The following is a 21,514-nucleotide window of genomic DNA, read 5'->3' on the forward strand; positions in this document are numbered from 1 at the left end:
TATTGCATTAGCGTGAACTGTGGCCAAGAAATCTACCCCCTACCTCGGTTAATCCTATTTGTATATTCTGCCGATTAGAACCAACTTGGTCAACGGCCAAGCGATTAATTTGGAAGTGTTTTGACAGTTGTTATACAACCATCGATAGGCTACGACTACACTTGCCTTACTTGAAGGTGCCAACCATCCATCGTACCTATCCGCGGGGTTAACACACAGGGTGTGTGTCTCGAAATTGCCAACAAATCGAAAGAAATGAAGCGAATCATTTCACAATCAACTACCTTTTTCAAGACGGTAGGGTAAAACCAGCGCTACATTAAGCGGAAAACACATTGCCGGTGGCTTCAAATTTAGTAACGCTATCAAATATTTAGAAAGCACGTTCACAAGCGCCATAAAATGTTATGATACGCATTTTACCATTAGGTAGGGCAGGGGCTATTAAATAAATGAAGGTACTCCTTCGACACACTAGACCCATGATCAGTACTAAATTCGATGGTTGGAAAATTAAAGATGCAACATAATTTTCAGTACATAAGCAAACAAAAAAGGATATTGTACAAATGAATTTAAAATAATCATTATCATTATTTTACATACGTAACTGTTTTTTTAACAGACCAAGAAAAGTTGAAAAATGCTAGTCGTCAATTCATTCATTCAATGCTAGTCTTCATTAAAATTTCCGAAAGTAAGATGCAACCGAAAATAAAACTATATTTTCGCCCAGATTTTTTTGTTGTTGCTTTAATTATATGTAACATCATTTTTTGTTCAAATAATGTCAAGTTTTACACAACGATCAGACGAACACGTCGAACTTACACAACATGTGTTTTACCTTAATGTTTAAATAGCCAATGGGAAGGTTATTGGCCCATATAGGAATTAATACCCGTCTCCACCGGTATGTATGAATATAGGTGACGCGATGAAACAGCCAAACCTTAATGCTTAAAGCACATTTAAAAATTAAACAAACACAATGTAACAATCTGCAACCGAGAGTCGTGACAGCGTTTCTCATATTTAATCTATCGCACCCTTGTTGGATAAATCTAACAGGAGTTTCCATGGAGTCTGTCCAAACAGAGTGCTATAAAGTACAATATGAATCCAACATATGAAGTACACTTCCCATAAGAGTCAAGGAAGTGTACCACAACTATGAGAACAGCTTGAAACCCCTGCAAACCGTCTATCTTATAAAGAAAATTCGGATTTTTTTTTAAATGGGAAACAAATACTTCAAGTACGTTGCACTGCGTACTAGTGTAGGGTAAATCTGATTCAGATTCATGAATCTGAATGAATCTTTGAAATGATTCAATGATTCTGAATTTCAATTTCAAAGATTCATGAATCTCTAAAGATTTGTGGATATCCAAAGATTTTTGAATCTCAAAAGACTCATGAATCTCGAACGATTAATATATCTCGAAAGATTTACGAATCTGTAGGGATTTATGAATTTCAAGAGATTCATATATCTCCCAAGATTGATAGAGCTTGAGCTTTTCATTATTCTTCTTCTTGGAGTAACAACCTACGTGATCATGCCAGCCTATAAAGGCTTTAGATACTTTTTGGTAAGTACCACGCAGTCGGATGGTTTGTTTTGCTATGGGGAAACGGTTATTAGGCGGGATCGCGCAAATTCAATAATTTTGATAAATTCATAAATTCCTGGAGATTATGAATGTTATGCATTCAAGAAAATTTGAAGATTCATGAATCCTTAAATATTCATAAATCTTTGAAGATTCATGAATCTCACTCATCACTGAATGAATGAATGAATGAATCTCAACGAAAGATTCATAAAACACTACTGCATACGACACTGATGCTTATTTCTCATACGCTTGATTAAAGCATATTCACAGCAATTAATTAATTAATTAAAACTTTTATAGTGACTTTTCTGAATTGTTCAAGCTTCAACATTGCACCGTGAGCGATGGCACCAAGAAACCTCGCAGCAACGTTATCTCTTTAGCAACCATTTACTGACCACTTTTTGGCACACCAAAGTTAATATCAAACGACCCTTCCCCTTCCTCATAGCATACCCCTGAAATTCACCTGACAGAACAACCGCAACACTCGCCATATAGTAAAGACAGTGAATAGAGAAACAAAGCATTCGCATTGTCGTCCACCGGGGTACAGATCTTGAGCTTTGACATTTGCAAAAAGGTAACACATTGCTGCTGTAACAGCACCCGCGTGCGGTAAGGCAGGGCAGGTCGCACCACCAACACCATCCCAAGCAACAAAACCGGAATTGTATGCGGCGGAAAAGGAGGAACGACAAATGTCACTGGGAAAAATAGGGGCTTCCTCGTCATAAAGTGCGCGCTGCGAATATAATGTTTGAGCGTGGCAGGACACGGTGGTTTGCCTTTTCTCTTTGAAATTTGCTTGGTAAGAGTGACCGGTGTGTTCGCTTTGCGCCTATAGAAGGCACATTGCTAAAAACCAACAACACTTGGTTGCAATCTGGTTCTCTTGGTCGTGGATGACTCATACAATCCGCGTGCGCGCTAATAATGGATACCGGCTAATGGAATATTAAATATAACTAGAAGCAAATTTACAGCCCATGAATAGATCAACACGGTCTCCTCTCCTTCCTTTTTCAGTCTCTCTCATTTTACGCTTTACAAAATGTGTAAAGTTTTACAGAATATTTTATCGCGTTCTGAAGACCCATTGCTGTACTCCAGTGCTCTCCAACATTTTTAGGATTGCGGACCACTTGGCTTTGAAAATAAATTTGCCGCGGCCCACATTTATTGAAGACATACATTTTTTAAACTTGGTTCAAAGTTTTTGCTCAAAAATATTTTTAAATCTTATTCTACACATGCCTGATGAAAATTTAACCTTGATTGTGGGGAAAAAATGCTCGATATGTATAATAAGTAATAAGTTTTTCTTTTTCAAAATATTAATTCCTTTGCGGACCGCGTCTGTTAACGCCACGGACCACAGGTTGGAGACCACTGCTGTGTATCCCATTACAAACGATTCCATATTCCTGCACTGCACACCACATTGTAAACAAACCTGGAGGTGGTTTCGGTGTTTGGCGATGGAGTCCTACTCCTTGGGAGTGATGACGCAAATCCCATTACGTCATTCATTCCATCCTGGGTCGGTACACCATTAGCACCACTACCATTAACCGAGCTCCTAACCGAAGCTATATGGGTACGGTTTGGTCAATTCAAAATCCTGATTAGCAAAAGCACTTGAACAAAAAAAGCTCAACAAGCTATCTGTCACCCGGTCTATCTCTGTCTATCTATTTGTAAAGAACCAATTGTGGTAATTGATATGTTCGTTTGCTCTTTCTTACGCACTGCATCGCAGTACTGACGGCAGTAATGGGTGAACGAATAACATTTTTTTGTGTACTTTTCATTTATTTGGACAAGTATAATGATAGTATGAAAAACTTAAATAAAATGTATATCGATTTCTCAGCAATCATTTTTCCCAATAAATTTGATTTCGCCAGGTAAAAAGAGGCAGAATAAAACTTTCCCATCATGCTGAGAAAAGCATTTCCACACACCACATTCGCCGGGTAGAAGCAACTGTTGTCAAACAAATTTTTGCTTTCTAGTGGGGAAATAGAAAGTTCTACCAGCAGGCAAAACTGTGCACACCACACAAAAACGCGCATTGCACAAACCGTAACAGCCCGTTGACTCGGGGAAGGACAGTTACCCGGGGGTTGAAGGAGGAGTGGCGTGGGTATGTGGGTACGTGTTGGCAGTCGAATCAGCAGCTGCAGCAGCAGCAGCTACAACAACGGAACGTGTGCGAACTATGTTACGACAGCTGTTGTCCAAATTTCAAGGCTTCTATCATGCTTTCGTAGGCTTCGTTAGGCACCCACGCACACACACACACACACACACACGTATGTACTAGCGTAGCACAGCTTAATTATTTCTACGGAGCTTAAGGATTATCCTCCGTGTGCGAACCGGTGTATGAGCAGCATAAATCAGTCCCTTGTACAAGTACATGGGTTAGAGTGCGCTTAAGAGACTATTTCATGGTGAAAAAAAATTAATTGGTAAGAGACACGTTTTTGGTGAAAAAGTAGAACATTATTTCATCATCCTAGGAATTTCCCCATCCAAAGCTATGAGAGAAAACATTCCTCCAAATGCCCTTCAACTAATATCCAAAAACAACCCAAGCAATGCTCCAAACGTCATTTTATCCACGCGATTTCTCGAAGCTAACCTCTACACGTCAAAACCAGCGCTGCCCCTGGTAGTCCCGCAAAATAAACACCGCACATGCAGAGACGGCCATGAAATATAGATGCAATTTGCTGCTGGTGCAAAAAGTGCCGATGATGCGTATGCAAAATGTCGCTTTACAACAACTTACCTGACCACTTGTGGACACTGTTTCGTGCGGCTTGTCGAACAAGACCCGGTCGGACCCGGGACCGGAGTGCACCAAGGGAATAATGCGGATTGTGCCGGGCAGCACCGATTTTTGCAGCACCACACAATATATAGAGCAGCGAGTTTTTACGCCTCTTCCGTCCCGCTCACACTTATTTGCAGAATGGCGCGCACACGCGATACACACGCAGAGAGACGGAAAGAGATAGGGGAAAATGTACCGCACATGGGAAGTGATGATGATACACGCGGTCTGCTTTCTAGATGCACACACTTTCGCGATACACGGGATTGACGCGGGTTGTCCTCTACGGGGAACAGGGGGAGGCCAGAGGGATAACGCGGGACCGGAGGTAGAAAGTGACTCCGGGAGAAGGTGCGTGTCGGTGGATGGTGGCGACCGGTCGGATGGTGGTTCCTCGTGTCCGTCTCGCGCGACCCGGTCGCAGAATTCACTATCGCCGGAAGAAAAGTTGCGGGATCAACGGGGTACGGCGCACAGCACACGCAGGTGAAGGCAGCGAGGTTCCGGGATTTTCGCGTATCGATTACCCCGGGGCTGGTCGGTTCGTCCGGCAAAGGATCTCGCACGACGCTTCAGACAACAGTACGCCGAAGGTAAAAGAAAACACACACCCGTCGCACCGCGAGCCAATCAACACAAAACCGATGAAATTGGAAAAATGGGACCAAAGCGATGATTATTTCTCGTCGACAGGGGCACTCACGCGTCCATGCTGTTTGACAGTCACTCACGCAGTCGACGCAATTCAAGGACGACTTGATTTTTCCCGCTGCCCAGGCGTGTGAAAATTGCCGTTGATAAGGAAGCTTAATTCATCGAATAGGTACATACATATGAAGCAACAAGGCAAGGGCCACAAAAAGAAACGATTTTGTGTGGTTAAATTGCAAACATTTAATTTGTTACAATTTTAATATGCATACAAACAACCACATGCACACGAGCTAGGAAAATAGTTTAAGATACATGCAGCACATTTTAAAGGACCCATTGTTTTCAGCTCTTTCTTGTTTCGATTTAAATTTTAAGTTCTGATGATTTTTTGAAACAAATTAAAAGATTGAATGTTTCATGCTAATGATGTTTTCTGCACTGCACTGTGGCAAATTTTGAGTGCCCATTTGACAGCGGTCTACAAAAGCGGTGAATATAAATGTCAAATTGGCCCAACAAACAAAACCAAAATCGAGCAGCAAGCAAAACTTGACAAAAGGGTTATTTACGAGTCGTGAAATGTTTGACATTTTTCCAAGTCAACTTTCTTCAACACGTTTCTTACTCTTTTCAATAATGAAAAATGAATTCTTTTTTAGTAATCAATTGTAAACAATAAAATTGAAAAGAAACATTTTATTTTTATTGATATAGAATCGCGACTTTTTGATCGGAAAATAATAATTATTCAGCATGACATTCCATTTTGGAATGTGTCGGCTTTTATTGAACTTTAAAATGAAAAAGGATTAACCGTGTAGTAACCAAATTTACACACGTAAATTGGCTTGTTTTGACACAAAAAATTAACGATTTTCATTGATAAACAATGCTTTCTATCTTTTAATGCCGTAAGTAAGTAATGCCGACCATATATTCTCTTCTACTTCAAATATTCATTACGTTTTTTCATTTGATAATAAAACTAACGGTCTAGTTGAATTTTAAATCGCTTGAATTAAATAATAAAATAAGCACAAAATAAATACAAAACTAAACGAAGAAGAAGCAAAACGTTAATCTCCATACAAAATGTATGGAATACTCGCGTATGCTGGTTGCCAAATGCGTTGACAATTTGAAAATAAATCAAAATAAAATACTTATAGCATGTTGAAAATTACAATTTATGCACCTAAAAATCAAAAACTAAAAATTGGGTGGCTACGGCTGGGAGTTTCAAGGCTATAAAAGCAATGAGTTATTGCAGTTTAAAGTTGAAAAAGTCTCGGATATTCGGTTGCCAGCTTAAGGGTTAAGTAAACTTCGAGCACTGGAATCGAGCTGTTGACATCTACGCCTGGATGTTAATTTGCTCTTTGGGTATATAATTCGAGCTGCAAAGAAAGCAGCAAAAATACAATCAAACAAGTTCGGCTTCTCGTAAACATCTTCAGCGGAATGCGATCTGCCTATTGTTTGCCCAATTTCATGTGAAAACCAACTGCTGAACAATAACAAAATGGGCGATCGTGACAAAACTATGTACGGCTCCACGCTTTCGTTGGAATCGATAAAGGTAATTGCGGAAAGCATCGGCGTCGGAAGCCTGCCGGATGACGCGGCCAAGGAGCTGGCGGACGATGTGTCGTATAAGCTGAAGCAGATTGTACAAGACGCGGTCAAGTTTATGCACCACTCGAAGCGCATGAAATTGTCCATTGCCGACGTGGACCACTCGCTGAAGGTGCGTAACATCGAGCCACAGTACGGGTTTGTGGCGCGGGATTTCATTCCCTTCCGATTTGCCTCGGGCGGTGGGCGCGAACTGCATTTCATAGAGGAAAAAGAAGTCGACCTGACGGAAATGGTGCAGGGCCAAACGCCCAAGATTCCGCTCGAGCCATCGTTACGTGCTCATTGGTTGGCGGTGGAGGGCGTACAGCCCACCGTACCGGAGAATCCGCCACCACTGTCGAAGGATGTGCAGGCGCTGGATTCGGTCAATCCGGCCCACAAGCTGGACAAAACCAATCAGAAGGATACCACCGGCAAGCCAACCATTAACAAGCACAAGCTCAAGAACTCGGAAACTGTGCAGGTGAAGCAGCTGGCGCAGCACGAACTTTCCGTGGAGCAGCAGCTGTACTACAAGGAGATAACCGAGGCATGTGTCGGGTCCGATGAGGCGCGTCGTGCGGAAGCTCTGACGTCGCTGTCCAGCGATCCAGGTCTGCACGAAATGCTACCGCGAATGTGCACGTTCATCGCGGAAGGAGTGAAAGTGAACGTGGTGCAAAACAACCTTGCGCTGCTGATCTATCTCATGCGAATGGTACGTGCGCTGCTGGATAATCCGGCACTGTATCTGGAAAAATATGTAAGTAATGGATCGTTTGTCCGTCAAGGGGGCGTAGTAAGACGCAACTATTGATGTACTTCCCTCCCTTTCGCACGCTTTTTCTACCCACAGCTACACGAGCTCATTCCCTGTGTGTCAACGTGCATCGTTTCGCGGCAGCTCTGCATGCGCCCCGAGCTGGACAATCACTGGGCGTTGCGCGACTTTGCCGCCCGGCTGATGGCACAGATTTGTAAAACCTTCAACACCTCTACGAACAATCTGCAAACGCGTGTAACGCGGCTCTTCAGTGCGGCACTGCAAAACGATAAGACACCACTGTCGTCCATGTATGGCGCGCTGCAGGGTCTGTCCGAGCTGGGCACGGAGGTGACGAAGGTGTTCATCATACCACGCCTCAAGTTCATCTCCGAGCGCGTGGAACCATTGCTCCAGGGCATCACTAGCAACATTAGCAATACGGATAAAATTGCTGCCGGGCACATACGAGCGATACTGCAGAAGGGCGTCCCGCCGATACTGAAAACGTTGCGAAATCCACCCGATCTGGTGGAAGAGTACAAGCGGGACTACGGTTGCTTGGGGCAAACGTTGCACCAGGCAGTGGTGAAGGCACGGTCGGCATCGCCCTCGTCCGGTGCTGGTGGGGCGGGTGGCTCATCGGCCTCTAGTACTACGCCATCGACCGCCACATCCATTACGGTTAGCACGAGCAACAATAGCAGCAACACGGTAGTCCTGACGGCAACACCCTCCAGGCCCCAAACACCGCAAGCTATTTCGGCGGCCAAAACGATTGCCGCTACAGCCTCGATACAGCGCCCCGGAACGGCAGCGGGTAGTGGCGTGGCCGTACTAAACACCGGCAGTCAGCCGTCCCAACCACCCCAGCAAAAGTTTGTGATAGTGCCCCAGCGTGCTCAAACGCCGTCCCCATCTCAAGGTATGTGATTCAATCGATGTTCTGTTTGGTACCATTCCCAAAATCTTCTCATTATTTTCCCGATCGGTTCGTTTATTGTTTATTGTTTTTGCATCCCACCATCCGAACGCCGTTTACTGAAATGTAGACGATTTTGTAGGTCCCATCATACAGCGTCAGGGCAGCGTATCGGGTGGTGCACCGGCCGCTACAACCACCCTGCAAATTCAGCCCAACATGATTAAGCTGGAACCGGTGACTGGCAGTAGCAGCGGCAGCATGGCACCGATGACGTCATCAACGAACACGAGCGCACCACCAAGCAGCGGTACGGCAATCGGCCAGAAGGTGGTTATCATAAACCAAACCCAGACCGGACCGGCTGCTAACATTATCGCCAAACCGACGGTTTTCCTTTCCTCGGGCTCATCCGGAGGTAACAATGGGCACGAAGAGATTCACGAAGATATCATCCAGGTTCCGCCCGAACTGGATGACCTCTCGCATTTGGAATGAGATGTTTGCTGGGTAAAGTGATGAAGCAACAGATGTATGTATTATAGTGTGGTAACTGCAGTCCGTTCAGTTCAATTTTCGGGTCCGAACTCCGAAAACTTGTCATGCGATGAAATAAAACGTGTACATCGGTACATAAATTGCACTAAAATACATATATTTAGCATACATTAACTAGCACATAGTGTTGAGCTAAAGTGGACGTATTTGTTTGTATCTAAAACACAGGTTACACAGGTTAACTTGTTCCGATCCGTGGTATGTTTGGGAGTGTATTTGTGTGTGTGTGTGTGTGAGTAATTTTGTAGGTGTGTTTGTCTTTTTCAGGTTGAATCGTAATCTCTTCTGCGGTTTCCCTTTTGGTGTTGTATCATATGTGTACGGTTCTGCTGTCTGGTTCTGGTGGTCCCTCTGGCATTGAGAATATGAAAATTGTTACAATTCCATTCGTTTTTTTGCAACATTCAGTTAGAAAGTGAAAGATAGACAATAGAGTAAGTATAGTTTGGATAAGTTTTCATTTTAGATAGAAGCATAACCAAAGCATATAGCGTTTTGGTGGTAGCGGTGGTGAAGTGTGATAAAAGGTACTCCGCGTCGAAGTGTAATAGAAAATGATATCTCTCTCTCTTTCTCTCTATTCCTCTCTCTGTTTGAAAAGCTGAAGGAAATTGCAACTCTCGACGACTGATCATCGTGTAATGCGGTGCGAATGTGAGTAGCTTAGGAGAATGCTCTTGATATCGTGAAGATACGTATGTTGGACGCGCTACTATCCCAATGAAAGTGGCGCGATGGTGAAACCGTCTCTTCGTTAATGCGGAACTTTGCCGTTACTGTGAAGAGAAATGAACATAAATAACGACTCTCAGTGAACACGCCAGCGCCAACTGTACCACTTACTCAAAAGCTGCAGAAATTCGTTCAACGTGTCCTGGTTCCGTTCGGTACAAGCGAGCACGAACTTGCACCGATTGTGCGACAGACAGAAGATGTAGTTCAGCGTGGACAGCAGTGCCGGGAAGAGGGTATGATCGTACACAATGTCAGCCGCCACGATCACGTCCGGCTCGATCAGCTGGCTGAGATTGGATGCGCTGATGTACTGCCAGTCCAGATCCATCACACCCATCAGCGTATTGCCACTGTCCAGCAGCAAGCTGACCAGCGGATTGTCACACTCTACCGGTGCAGCATTGGGGAAGTTCAGCCGAACGTTGTCCTTCAGCGCCGACAGCACCGACGAGTGGCAGTCCGACATCACTATGATCGATGGTTCGTAGCATTTCGCCAGATAGATGCCGGACAGGCCCACGCCGGACCCGAGCTCGAGGATGTTCCGTCCGTGGAAATCGTCCCGATTGTTCGATATGTGTTCGCAGAGCGCTTTGGCCGCCTGCCAGCTGCACAGACCCGTCGTTCCTTCCGATACGAACGCGCCCGACTCCTTCAGCGATATTACGCCCTGTCCGTGCGGCAGCTCGTAGTGCTTGTAGCTGAGCCCGATCGACGGATCATCCAGGGGCAGCTCCGTACCGGGCGAAAGCATCGCGCAATACTTCTCCATCAGCCGGTCGTGATGCTCCGCGTTCATGCTGGATAGCTGCGCGATGATGTACTTTAGAAAGGCGGCCTGATACTCGGCACTGAGTGGGTAGCGCTGGACCAGCGGATGATCTACAGTAGCGTCCAGCAGTGCCGCCTGCTCGTCCCAGTTTAGTTCGTGTTCTAGCAAACCCTACACCACCATTGGATTCGCACACGGCAGCAAAATCAATAGCACAGTAAAACGTGAAAGAAAATTAAAGAAATGATAATGATAATGACACTGCTACTGGGACGTAGTTCACTCACAACACGCAACGAACGTCGTGGTCACAACTCACATGCCAGCGGATCAAACGTATCGGAGTGCAGCAGAGAAACTGTTTGCTAACGAGCTTTAGCGGACTTTCGTCGATCTCGTCTGCTGGTTTAACACCGTCATTCGGTTTCATTATTGCACCTTGCTCATTCGGTAGCACGGCATTCGCTTTTCCTTCCGGCACCGGTGGCACTTCCGCGCATCCGTCGACACGAGCGATTGTGTTGCTTGAGTTCCTTGAGATATTATTAAAATCATACTGCACGTACGGGCCAACAAATAAATGCACACACCGTAGGGATTATCGATCAGACCCCGATGCCTGCCGAGACTGGGCGTCCAACTCGCGGCGTTGTTGTGAATTTTCCTGCGACAGAAAACAGTAAATACTCTTGCAGTTATTTTTACTTTCCTTTGCCTTCGTAAATAGCAAAACCACAATAAAAAAAACAACAAACAAGCGATGGTATTTGGCTGGTGTCAAAATTAATGTTAATTAACGTACTCCCACCAATGATCTATTCCGTCGCTTTTCCGTGTAGAAGCTATTCTTCGGTAAACCTTCTTTTTTTGTCGCTTATTAATGACGAGACAACTCGTCACGCAACGAGCACACGAGATAGTTTATTACCGCCCGTGATGGCGGGGTGGTGCCAATTTGTCTTCCTTGCCATTTGTTTGGTCCACCCGTATTGACCCGTGCTCTCTTTGTCCTGCGGTGTGGTGATTCCGCTGCAGTTGTGCGCGCGCCCAAACTTTTTGCATTTGATTTTTCCTCGCCTCCCCTTCCATTAATGCTTCTTTGTTTTCGATGATAACGATAATCTACCCGGGTCATCACTCAGTGTGATAGCGGAATGGAGCCATAAACTGAATATATTTTACCATCAACTGATGAAAATAGTTTATATTAAAACATACCTCTCCTTTTATGCTACTCGCGGAAAAATGCTTATTTTGTACGTTTCAATAAAAATAAAAACAAACTTATCGCGTGCGTTTGTTGTGAATTTGGATTTGCTACTTGGGTAGGGTGAAGAATGTCAAATACATGCACAAAGGGATGCGCGCGGATTCATTTATTATTCTTCAAATATTCTTTTATTACATTAATGCTCTATTTCTATAAATTTATTTTTATGCTATTAATTAATTTTCCCCTTTTTCCAATTAACAGGACAAAAATGTGTTTATTTCATTACATTTTCTACAAAACGATTATTTTTTAAATGTCATTCCGCTGGAACAGCACAACCCACTGTTTTACACTCAGCTTAAAAATAAACCATACAGTTGCAGAAAACACCCTGCGCGTTATGTCTCTCCAACCGTCGGCTGTGGAAACTTACTGAGTGTAGCTGACTGTTGCTTCAAACGCTAGCGCCGTTACGTCAACACGCCATTCCAAATTGAACCGTCGTGCCGTGAGGTCACACTCATCGTCGGCTCTCGTCTCAAAACAAACAAATCGTGATCGAATGTAAGTTTGTGGTGATGAACCTGCGTGTTTCTGGAAGATTTTCATCAACCGTTTGCATATCCTTAGTGTTTGTGTGTATGTGTGTTAGTGGGTTGCGATTCTTAGTGGGATAATTACATACCGTAGCGAGTCAATGCCAGCGCCTTGGTAGAGCTACTGCCCTCAGCTTTGGCCTTGCAGTTTCTCCCATCGATCGATCGATCCATCCAAGCCACCGGGGGCCACTGGACGCGGAGGACGATTTTCTCCTTCACGTTTCTTATAGTTTTGGATACTTTCTGCTTTTCTTATTCGTTGACGTGTGGCAAGCAGTGTGTAGCGGCACTTTCTGATGCACACCCATTCCGTTCTCTTTCTCTTCCACAACCGTATGTGCGCCACGGTATGCTGTTTCTTCGTCTTTTAGCGTGCTGAATATGTTTGCTGGCGTACGTATATGTGGCAAAAGTGATATGTTGTGCCCCACAGTGCAGTAGTGTTATTTTGAATCTATCGAAACCCAGCTAGTAAAGAACATCCCCCAAAACCCCATTCACTAACGAACGGTAAGTTTTTAACACAAACACACAGATACACACATCAACAAATAATCACACACACAAACACTTCAAGCTAATTTTTTTTTTGGATGATTCACCACTCAAGACCAATGTTGGATGAACGTACTTTTGGTACGTGGACTTTGATATTTATGAAAATAAAATAAAAAAAACCTGGAACATTGATCTAGTCATCAAAAAAGAGCCCGAGATCACGAAAGGTTTAATGGCGCTTAATTGACGATAAGTCAGGTTAAATGGCTAACTGTCGCGCGACTTCAAAGCGGAATCGTGCCAATTTCAACTCCTCCCGTAGGTCACACGAATTCAATTAAGATCGTGGCACGCCTCCGTTTCGATGGAAACGGCACAGAGGGCAGTGGAGGAATGGTGCTGTGTGCTGTGATGGCTTAATTGTGATAACATTAGAAAGAGTTTCATTGGATGTATCAGCATTCACTGTTGATAGAAAATATTGTAAAAGTTTTGTCAATTTTGAACTATGTTTGACGATTAAAATTTATTTGTCCAAGCACAACATATGCCCATAAAGCAGCTCTCGATTATGCCCTTGTTACCGAAAACTGGAGGGTCATACGCATCAACGGTCACGCATACAGTGACGATCGAATGTTTGGGGATGATGCACCAGTTGGCCAGCTTCCTTCCCCTGTCCTTCTCCCTGCATCCCGGCCGTCTAAAACCCTTTGAAAACAGGTTCCCTGCTAGCGTGTTCTTTCCCTCGTCTCGATGTTTCTTTTCCATTTCGTCGTTGCGATCCACCACTGGGCTGACCTTCGGGCATAGTGGTCATTTATAATTGTGATTAAAGCTGCCCACGCACCAGAAACGACTGGTGGCTGGTATTGTCGTGCGAAGATCGTTGGGGAGTAACATCCGCTACTTGCTTCTTTCAATATCGTTTGGAAACTCCAGTATTGTGTCTAAAAGTGTCTAGAAATCTCAAAATCTCTGCAAGTAAACGTAACAACGTTGTAGGCTTTTTTGTTCAAAAATGATCATTTCAATCTGACTGTAGATTACCGGCTATTGTAAATGCTTCGTCTTTGATTTAACGTGCCATACTTTTATCGCCAATAGGGAGTTAAAAATTAACTATGAAAATGATGGTATTTTGATTTCTATCGACGTTCGAAAATGTCAAAAAAGGGGCAACAAGCCCCTCATTAGGCGTTGTTGCCATTCCGCTGTCAATCTGGAACGAATCATCGAATGAAAGACAAGAAGGATTTCTACACACAATCAAAATAGAAATCATTATGCAAAAAAAAAAAAAATCCCAAACAGCAAACTGAAAGGTTTGCCCAATTCCTTGTAATCAACCCGTGCCCAAGACCGGTCAGGGTGAAGTGAAATCTCATTTCCGTTTTTGGACGTTCCCCTGACATTAGAACACGCAGGCGTAAATCGGGTAAAGCGTCTGTATGTGTGTATGTGTGTGTGATTGTGTGGGAATGTGTGAGAAATAGGATGAACTACGATCCTAACCGAACGGAAAGCATAGCACAGGAAGTAGCGGCATCTTAACTTCATTCATTTCACGAAACCAAAATGAACAGATTAAAAGCCACGAAAGCAAGCAGGAAAGGTTCAACACCACAGCAAGCACCAAAAAGCGCACACGGACTGGACGGACCTAGGCAAGCTCTCGCGGCGAAGACAGGTCAGGGAAGGACGCGGGCCACACCGACCCTTTGCCAACTGTTTCACCGTGGCGGCAGGTGCGACGAAAGCGACGACTTTCTACCAAACGGATATGGCGATCGTTGGGATGAAGCAGCAACCGGGGCAAGACGCGCTTAGCTTACTGACTTGACTTTTTGTTTTCTTGCTCTTTGCTACTCCTTTCCTTCTTAAACCGAAACTTGGAATATGCTTTACGAGCGGCCAGACTGTGTGCTGCACCGCGACCCTCTGCCCTAAGGTGGAGCTGTGATTGATCCAGTTTGTGTTGTTTGTCGTTTTGTTTGTCTATCTTCGTGTGTGTGTGCGTGTGTTTGTCCCGCTACTCACATCCCCCAAAATACTCACTCGTCCACTTTCGCCACAAACTATAAAGGCAAGATCGTTTGTTCGAAAAGATCGCTCAAAAACTAATTTGTTTAACTGTTTTATTTAAAAATGCACTGGCAAATCATGCAATCATACAGTTGAAGAGGAGAAACTGTAGTGAGTGAATCACAATCCGAGCTGCCTGCACTTGACATTATCCCGTGCTTGTTAAGCGGAACACGAAATTCAGTGCGAACACTCGTTCTCACTACTTTTGCAAGTGGGGTGCCTCTTGATAGAAATCCCCTTGGAGACCCTTAACGGATTGTTCTTTGGTTTGTATGTGTGTTGGCAATGATAGTTGCGGTGTTCAAAATTAGACTTTTATACTACCACTCGTTGCTTTCATATCAGCTGTACTGCTCAGCTTTCTGTTTGCCAGATAAACACGAATCAAAGCCCTTTTTACACGACGGGAGAGCAAGCAACAACCACTATCTTCAAATGCAAACTAGGTTATCGTACCATCGCTGCTGTTGTTGTGTAGAAAAGTGTGATTTGTCTGGAACGAATGCAGCTATTACAAAGTTCGGTCTAATAAGCTGAAAGTGAATCATTTTCGTTCACTGGTGCGCTATATTTGTACATCAATTAATATTTGAACGATCGGTAAGCCGATCTCTCTTTCTCTCTGTTTCTCTCTCTCTCGCGCGCGCGCTGTAGGGCACAAAAATCAGGAAACAACTAACCAAATTGGTCCCCCATCGAAAGCACCTGACCGTGAAACAATTTTCCATTTTCAACCAACGACGTTGGCTTTAATTCCACTTTGTTGCCGTGCAACAACACTATTGTTTGCGTGTATGTGAAGGTTATTTTTCCAACCAGCTTGTGACTGTATGGCACGACACGACACGCCGCCCCGTCGACGTTCGTTCGAAAGCGGAAACCTAATTTACTCCGCGGGCCTTTTACCAAATTCACATGTTTAGACGGAGGTCACTCGGTCTAGGTTCGTGTTCTGCTCACCAAAAACACTTTGGGCGCTCCTTTTTCCGTATGTTCTACGCCGAGCGCCAGTTTTCTCGTGCCGATCTATTGAAGCTTTTTTTCCGTTCCGATCGTTCTTCGATTTCAGTTCATTTCCCACCAGGTTTAACCTGAGGCTTGGTGCAGTGCGGTTGAATGAGTTGGCGGTTTTCGGGTTTCTCGTTTCGAACCTTTTTTCTTCGTTGCTTTTGTTTATTTTAATGACCTCAAGTAGCACGATATGGAATCGGTATCGATTGATGATTGGGTTGTGTTTTTTGGTAGAGGAAGTAAGATTCGTGCACGTGGCTGAGGTTTCCTACTATTATTTACCTATTCTCTTTGATTTCTATCGTAATGAAAATTAATTTCCCGTTTACGTTGAATTAGTTTAATAAGGCTTGGTGCTCGTTCCAATTAATCCCGCTTACAAACCCCGTTAATTATGAAACGATGATAAATTGTGGAATTAAAGCTAATTGCTATGCATGTGTGTTTGAATGTAACGGACAGTTACAGTGTTTTAGGGAAGAACAAAAAAAAACACATTAGCAGACACAATTTCTTATCATTGAGCTAAATGCTTCGAATGTCTATACAAAAAAGGTTGCTTATCAGCCATCAAAATGTTTGAAGTTGTTGGTTTAGTTGAGATCATCCTTATAAAATAATTGTCAAGCTGTTTTGTGACAACGAATTGATAAGGCTACTATCAGTGTATTAGTTTCTCAGACGTATGTCTCATGCTTTTAACATTACCAAACCATTTAGCTTACTATTGCCATAATTGGATTGGAAAGGTACCCAAATTGCCTGCCAAGTTTAAAAACGAAGATCAGCGAACGAACGATCGGTCAAGTAAAAGAAAATTATCGCGTTTGGCTCTTGAACTCCTGGCGGTTACGGCACGACACCGTCTCGATGCTTGCCGCAGTTGCTCCACTTAACCTCAACGCTCGTGATCGTGCAATTCGAAGGCACACCGAGGCACATCGATTCACCCGAGGATAATCTATCGTTTTCGGGGGTTTGTACTTTCTCGCTGACCTAACCGCGAAACGGAGCAAGTTTGTGATTACAGTCTGACTGTGCTACTCCCGGCCGCAAATTGCCCAATCGGTGCGATACGATCGATGCGCGAAGTTAAATGACCTGATACTTCGATGGCCCACGAGGCGGGGGCCCAATCTCCCAACGATGGACTTTGTGGTGGACCTTTATCGTGTTTCATAGTTTTTCACGATTCGCTGCAGAGCCGGCGCAGATTCTTCGTGATTGCATGGTTTGCACTGTATGCACGCGGTTCTGGTGCGATCTCGCGCAATCGAACGGAATTTCGCTTGCCCCGCTGTGCCGCTGTCGTCCGGTGAATGAACGCAAGTACGCGCGGGCCACGCTGAAGGGTGGTGGTTGTTCGTCCAAAACCCTTTCGCTACTTTCACATAACCGTTACGCAAAGGCCGTGACATGGAAATAGTGTGCAATAGTTACTTCTAGCTTGCGCTGAAGGGTTGTACAGGACCTAATGCCGCGTAGAAAAAAGGGGGGTTGGGAGATTTTATTGACCCGCAATTTCCTTTAGCGTTGTGCATTTACGCTATTCACTGGCGGATGGGTTTTTATCGACATGCGAACATGTTTTAGCCTTTTTTTCGAAAACCTTGCAATATATGAGTTAGCTTAGTAAATAAACTATCCAATGTCTTCGACTTGTGTTGAATGAAACAGCCACAGTTTTAGTGTGAAACCAACGTTAGTCGACTGAAGATACTGAATCTTTTTAACCTTCTGCACACAACACTGCCGAGCTTTCCCGAGGGTTTGGCCCCACAAAATGTTACAAGTTAAACGTTTTGCACATCATTTATACATAGGGGGGAGCGGTAACGATTCGCCAAACACTTTCACAGCCGCCGTGCTTCGGTTAAGAGGGTTGCACAAGGTGCAGGTCCTGAGGCAATGCAGAAAGGGGCACCCGCAGTATACGTGTAGGATCTCTACATCCACTTGTTAACTGTTTTTGCGACTCGTCGTGACGCTGCTGATCGATAGCGAAACCAGCTCGCTCCCACGAAGGTTTCGGTTGCGTCGTTGGCTGGGTGTGTGTGTGTTTCCTTCACCATCCTGGGAAGACACCGCAAGGGAGCACCAATCGAGATCGATAATCGTCCCACATGGAAAGGAACACTTATTAGGCTGGTGCGAACCATACGGAGGTTGAAGAAATAAACAAATCACATGAAATTTGTAACACTCGTTCCTGAAAGAAGTCGTTATGGCTGCGTTCAATGGGCATTTCTAACAGTTATTTGAATCACCAAAATTGATTTAACATTTGTCAAACTAATTGTTGTGATTTCTTTTTTTCGTTTCAGATCGTTATAAAAACAACCTTCAATTGAGTTAGACAACATTTGGCGAGCTTTTCTTGTTCTCACACTCACAGCGAACGAAAGTTGACACGCAACGCACCACACCGTCCACGTACCCGTGTCCTTGTTTGCAGTAAATTGAAGTTGATGTTGACTATTCTCATATTTGGTAAGTGTTTGCCACGATCCCTTCACATGTGTGAGGTGCGCCGGAGTTTATTGCGTCTAAGACACGGTTTACCAGCTCAGCCAGTTCTGGTCCGAGACGACGGGCAGTGGGTTGTTATTTAACTCATTAGGGGATCGATTTGATTGATTCGATCCCAAAATCTCACCCACCCGAAAGCGTGCGTGCGTGCGTCCGCCGTGGTGGTGTTGATTGCGTCACAGCGGTTTTGGGGGGTTTGCTTTATGGCTTGTCCTATTTTTCGTATGTTTACCCTTTTCGGGGTGTTTCTTTCCTCTTTCTCTTTCTTGTGGCGAGAGGTTATTTGAAACGATTTTGTTGGAATAGAGTTTTGTCAGGATCAAATAATACGTACTTTCTGATCAAACACTTCCACTTCAATCAGTTTTATTAACATATGTTTTTAGAGCCGCTTTAATGAATATTTGATGTCTTATTAGGCAAGATCAATCGTATGCTCCACAAAAGAAGAAAGCAATGAAATGAAATGTTGGCAAATTAATTGCACTTCTTACCGAAAAACCGCTGTAAGTGCAAGTGTGCAAAATATGTACCGACAATCTGTGACCGGCCACACTTTCACATTGTCGAAAGTTTTATCGCGAATGAGACCCCCATATCAGTATCCAATTAAAGCTGGCCCGTAGTTTAATTTAGTCAATGCCGTCCTTTCATGTGAATTAAGTATACCGCTCCATTCATGGCGGGGGGACCACCAATGTGCCATTTTCAGTTTTGCGTGGCATTATCATTAAAAAGCTCATCTGTCACGCCGCATGTCATCGGGCATATGCTATTACATGCATGCGCTTCGGCGTCGTTGCGCCAGTTGCACAAACTTTCTTCCGAAAAAAAACAAACTACAAGACTTTACCGATTCGTCTCACTTTACGCATACGCGAGTTTCGATGTGCATCGCTGGGCCACTCCTTCGATTTTGGCGGGAAAATGGAAGCAAGTTGCCAAGGGTGTGCGTTTCAACACGAACCATGAGTTTTACGGTTACGAGGTTGTTAATGTTGTGCGGCACGGCAGTTGTGTACGATCGTTTCGGGGTACACAATGTAAACAAAAACACCGGTGAAATTTCGGCGTCTGGTTTTCGACGTTTCCCAAAGAAAGTGCAACAATTTAGCAATACCTCCCTCTCCTCCATTACTTTTGCACGCTCCATGCGTCGTAGCGCTTACATCGGTGTGCGTATGTGTTGTACAACACTGTCTGCAATTTGCAGATGGTTTAATCTGCTGTACGTTGTGCAGTGTTCACTTACAATAAAGCGGACATCATTGATGATATCTGGAATAAAGAGTGACAACGTACGATGGGCACAATAAGGGCTACAAACACTGAAATAGTGATGGGAAATTTGAAGTTTTCATCGGAATCGATTCCGGATAGTAGGTCCGGAATCAGTTTCCGGAATCGATTGCGGAATCGCCTCCAAAACTAGTTCCGGAATCGGATTCGAAATCGGTTCCAGAATCGGATTCGGTTCCAGAACAACAATTGGCTCCGGAATCGAAATCGGCTCCGGAATCGGAATAGGCTTTGAAATCGGAGTCGGTTACGGCTTTTTATTAAGAATAGACGTTTGGATCCAATGACTGCGTATTGATAGTCGCAAAGAATCCAAAGTTACTAGTAAACGATCCATTCTCATGGAAATTCCCGGACTGATTTCGTTTCTGAAACTGCTTATTTTAATTCAAGAACTGATTATCCGCTAATTCCAATTTTTGAGTCAATTCTGATTCCGTGTCCGGAGCAAATTGCGATTCCTAGGTCGATTTTGATTCCGGAGCCTTTCCGATTCTGGAATTGATTCCGTAGCCAACTCCGGAATCGACTTCGGAATTGGAATCGATTTCAACATCGATTCCGAGCTCCCACCACTACACTCAAGTAGGAATTGTTCTTGGTATAATTAGGAATACCAATACATAACACAAACATTCACTAAAGCATAATGCTTGCAAGGCCTAGAATATGTGGAGAAAGTATGGAATGAATTAGATTTCGATTAAGTAACGATAAAATTGCAGTGCAATTAAAACCGGTTGCTCCGTACACTTCCCTCTTCCAGCTTGGCTTTCATCTCAGTGACCCTAAACCCACTGTTTCCTAGGCATACACACACACAACGTACTTTCGTATCCGGAGACATTATGTACGCGCGCCCGCAGCTTATTAGTCGCAGGGCATCCCGCGTTTAGTTGCCACGAGCGCTCATGTGCCTCCCCACACCAACCCACGACCAAAGTCTGTTGCGCGCTAGTCAATGGTTGCGTTTAGTGAACGTTTGACTGGTGTGTTCGCTTCATCTTCCGCGCTTGCTTCTCGATTCAGCGCGACGACCGGTTGCGAACGCGCGCTAATGTTTCCTCCTCTTCCTCCACTCTCCCTCCTCCCTCTTCCATCGTACAAGATCTTACTGCAGCACACAGATGTTCAATCGCATCGATGGAGGGAGAGAGGTTCGCCAGGGTGTGAGTGCATAATGATGACGACGATGCCGATGACGACGACCCCGGCATGCGCCGAAGAGTGCACACGTTTCTCGTTGCGTTAGACAGGAAATGACCATTCGGCTCCGTCCGAGTTGGTTGGTCCTAAGGGAGGTGGTGGAGAGGGGGGAGTAGTATTGGTTTTAGAAAGTTGTAAGCACGGGCAGACTTTCGTTCGGTTTTTTTTCATTTTTGTCTGACAAGACGCACCTCTAAGCGCATGGGTACAGTCGCTGTGTTTGTGGCGGTTCGTTGTATACGACGTTTAGCAAAACAAAAATACAAAAACCTTCTTCGTCGACGGTTCATTACAATGCCTTCGGTGAATAAGTTTCAGGATTGCAAATGTAAAAACAAACTATTACAAAAAAATTATAAAAATATTTTTTATCTTAGCTGGGCTAAGAATAGGCATAATTTAGTGATTAATATTTTTTAAAAATATTATCCTCATCTTGATTCAATTTTCGCATGTCTTGGCGAAACAGCGCTAGAAAAACATTGTGGTATATTGTTGCTAGAAACGTGCACGTGTGCGACTGGGCCTAGGTGAAAGGGAACGTTTTTCTTCCCTTCTAAGGGCAAAAGCTCACTGCCTGAAA

The 21,514-nt window shown here is 44.2% G+C and overlaps 4 protein-coding genes and 1 long non-coding RNA gene across 10 annotated transcripts in view; 2 read left to right on the top strand and 3 right to left on the bottom strand.

The window, feature by feature from the left end:
* LOC120952722 (sodium-dependent phosphate transporter 1-A) overlaps nt 1-5,186 on the bottom strand; it is a 45,740-nt gene extending 40,554 nt beyond the window's left edge. Inside the window, exon 1 of the mRNA XM_040372193.2 lies at nt 4,423-5,186. The gene's annotated coding sequence lies outside the window, so the exon portion shown is untranslated. The remainder of the gene's footprint in view (nt 1-4,422) is intronic.
* A 1,323-nt stretch (nt 5,187-6,509) lies between these two features.
* Nucleotides 6,510-9,074, top strand: LOC120948654 (transcription initiation factor TFIID subunit 6). 2 transcript variants are annotated; one of them, XM_040365247.2, is made up of 3 exons: nt 6,510-7,501; nt 7,595-8,426; nt 8,554-9,074. In XM_040365247.2, the coding sequence occupies exons 1-3, from the start codon at nt 6,644-6,646 to the stop codon at nt 8,919-8,921; spliced, it is 2,058 nt and encodes a 685-aa protein (XP_040221181.2). In that variant the 5' UTR covers nt 6,510-6,643; the 3' UTR covers nt 8,922-9,074. The 2 variants fall into 2 exon arrangements, with proteins under 2 accessions (XP_040221181.2, XP_040221183.2); XM_040365249.2 differs by having other exon boundaries at nt 8,566-9,074.
* On the bottom strand, nt 9,058-11,824 carry LOC120948662 (protein-lysine N-methyltransferase EEF2KMT). Of its 2 annotated transcripts, none has more exons than XM_040365261.2 (4): nt 11,707-11,824; nt 10,808-11,152; nt 9,825-10,659; nt 9,058-9,757 (listed from the first exon to the last, which is right to left on the bottom strand). In XM_040365261.2, exons 2-4 carry the CDS (start codon nt 10,916-10,918, stop codon nt 9,645-9,647), a joined length of 1,059 nt encoding a protein of 352 aa, XP_040221195.2. In that variant the 5' UTR covers nt 10,919-11,152; nt 11,707-11,824; the 3' UTR covers nt 9,058-9,644. The 2 variants fall into 2 exon arrangements, with proteins under 2 accessions (XP_040221195.2, XP_040221196.2); XM_040365262.2 differs by lacking the exon at nt 11,707-11,824 and adding an exon at nt 11,291-11,655.
* A 286-nt stretch (nt 11,825-12,110) lies between these two features.
* LOC120948649 (MICAL-like protein 1) overlaps nt 12,111-21,514 on the top strand; it is a 33,676-nt gene continuing 24,272 nt past the window's right edge. For 2 of the 4 annotated variants that reach the window (XM_040365234.2, XM_040365238.2), the window contains exons 1-3: nt 12,111-12,265; nt 12,672-12,810; nt 18,222-18,387. The gene's annotated coding sequence lies outside the window, so the exon portion shown is untranslated. Of the gene's footprint in view, nt 12,266-12,577; nt 12,811-18,221; nt 18,388-21,514 lie in introns of all 4 variants that reach the window. The other 2 variants (XM_040365235.2, XM_040365236.2) reach the window with 2 other exon arrangements.
* LOC120948664 (uncharacterized) lies at nt 13,306-18,203 on the bottom strand. Its single transcript, XR_005750967.2, has 3 exons — nt 14,857-18,203; nt 13,849-14,020; nt 13,306-13,776 (listed from the first exon to the last, which is right to left on the bottom strand). It is a non-coding gene; the product is annotated as an uncharacterized LOC120948664 (long non-coding RNA).

The sequence above is a fragment of the Anopheles coluzzii genome, chromosome 2 (assembly GCF_943734685.1).
Source record: "Anopheles coluzzii chromosome 2, AcolN3, whole genome shotgun sequence".
NCBI classification, from domain to species: Eukaryota; Metazoa; Arthropoda; class Insecta; order Diptera; family Culicidae; genus Anopheles; species Anopheles coluzzii.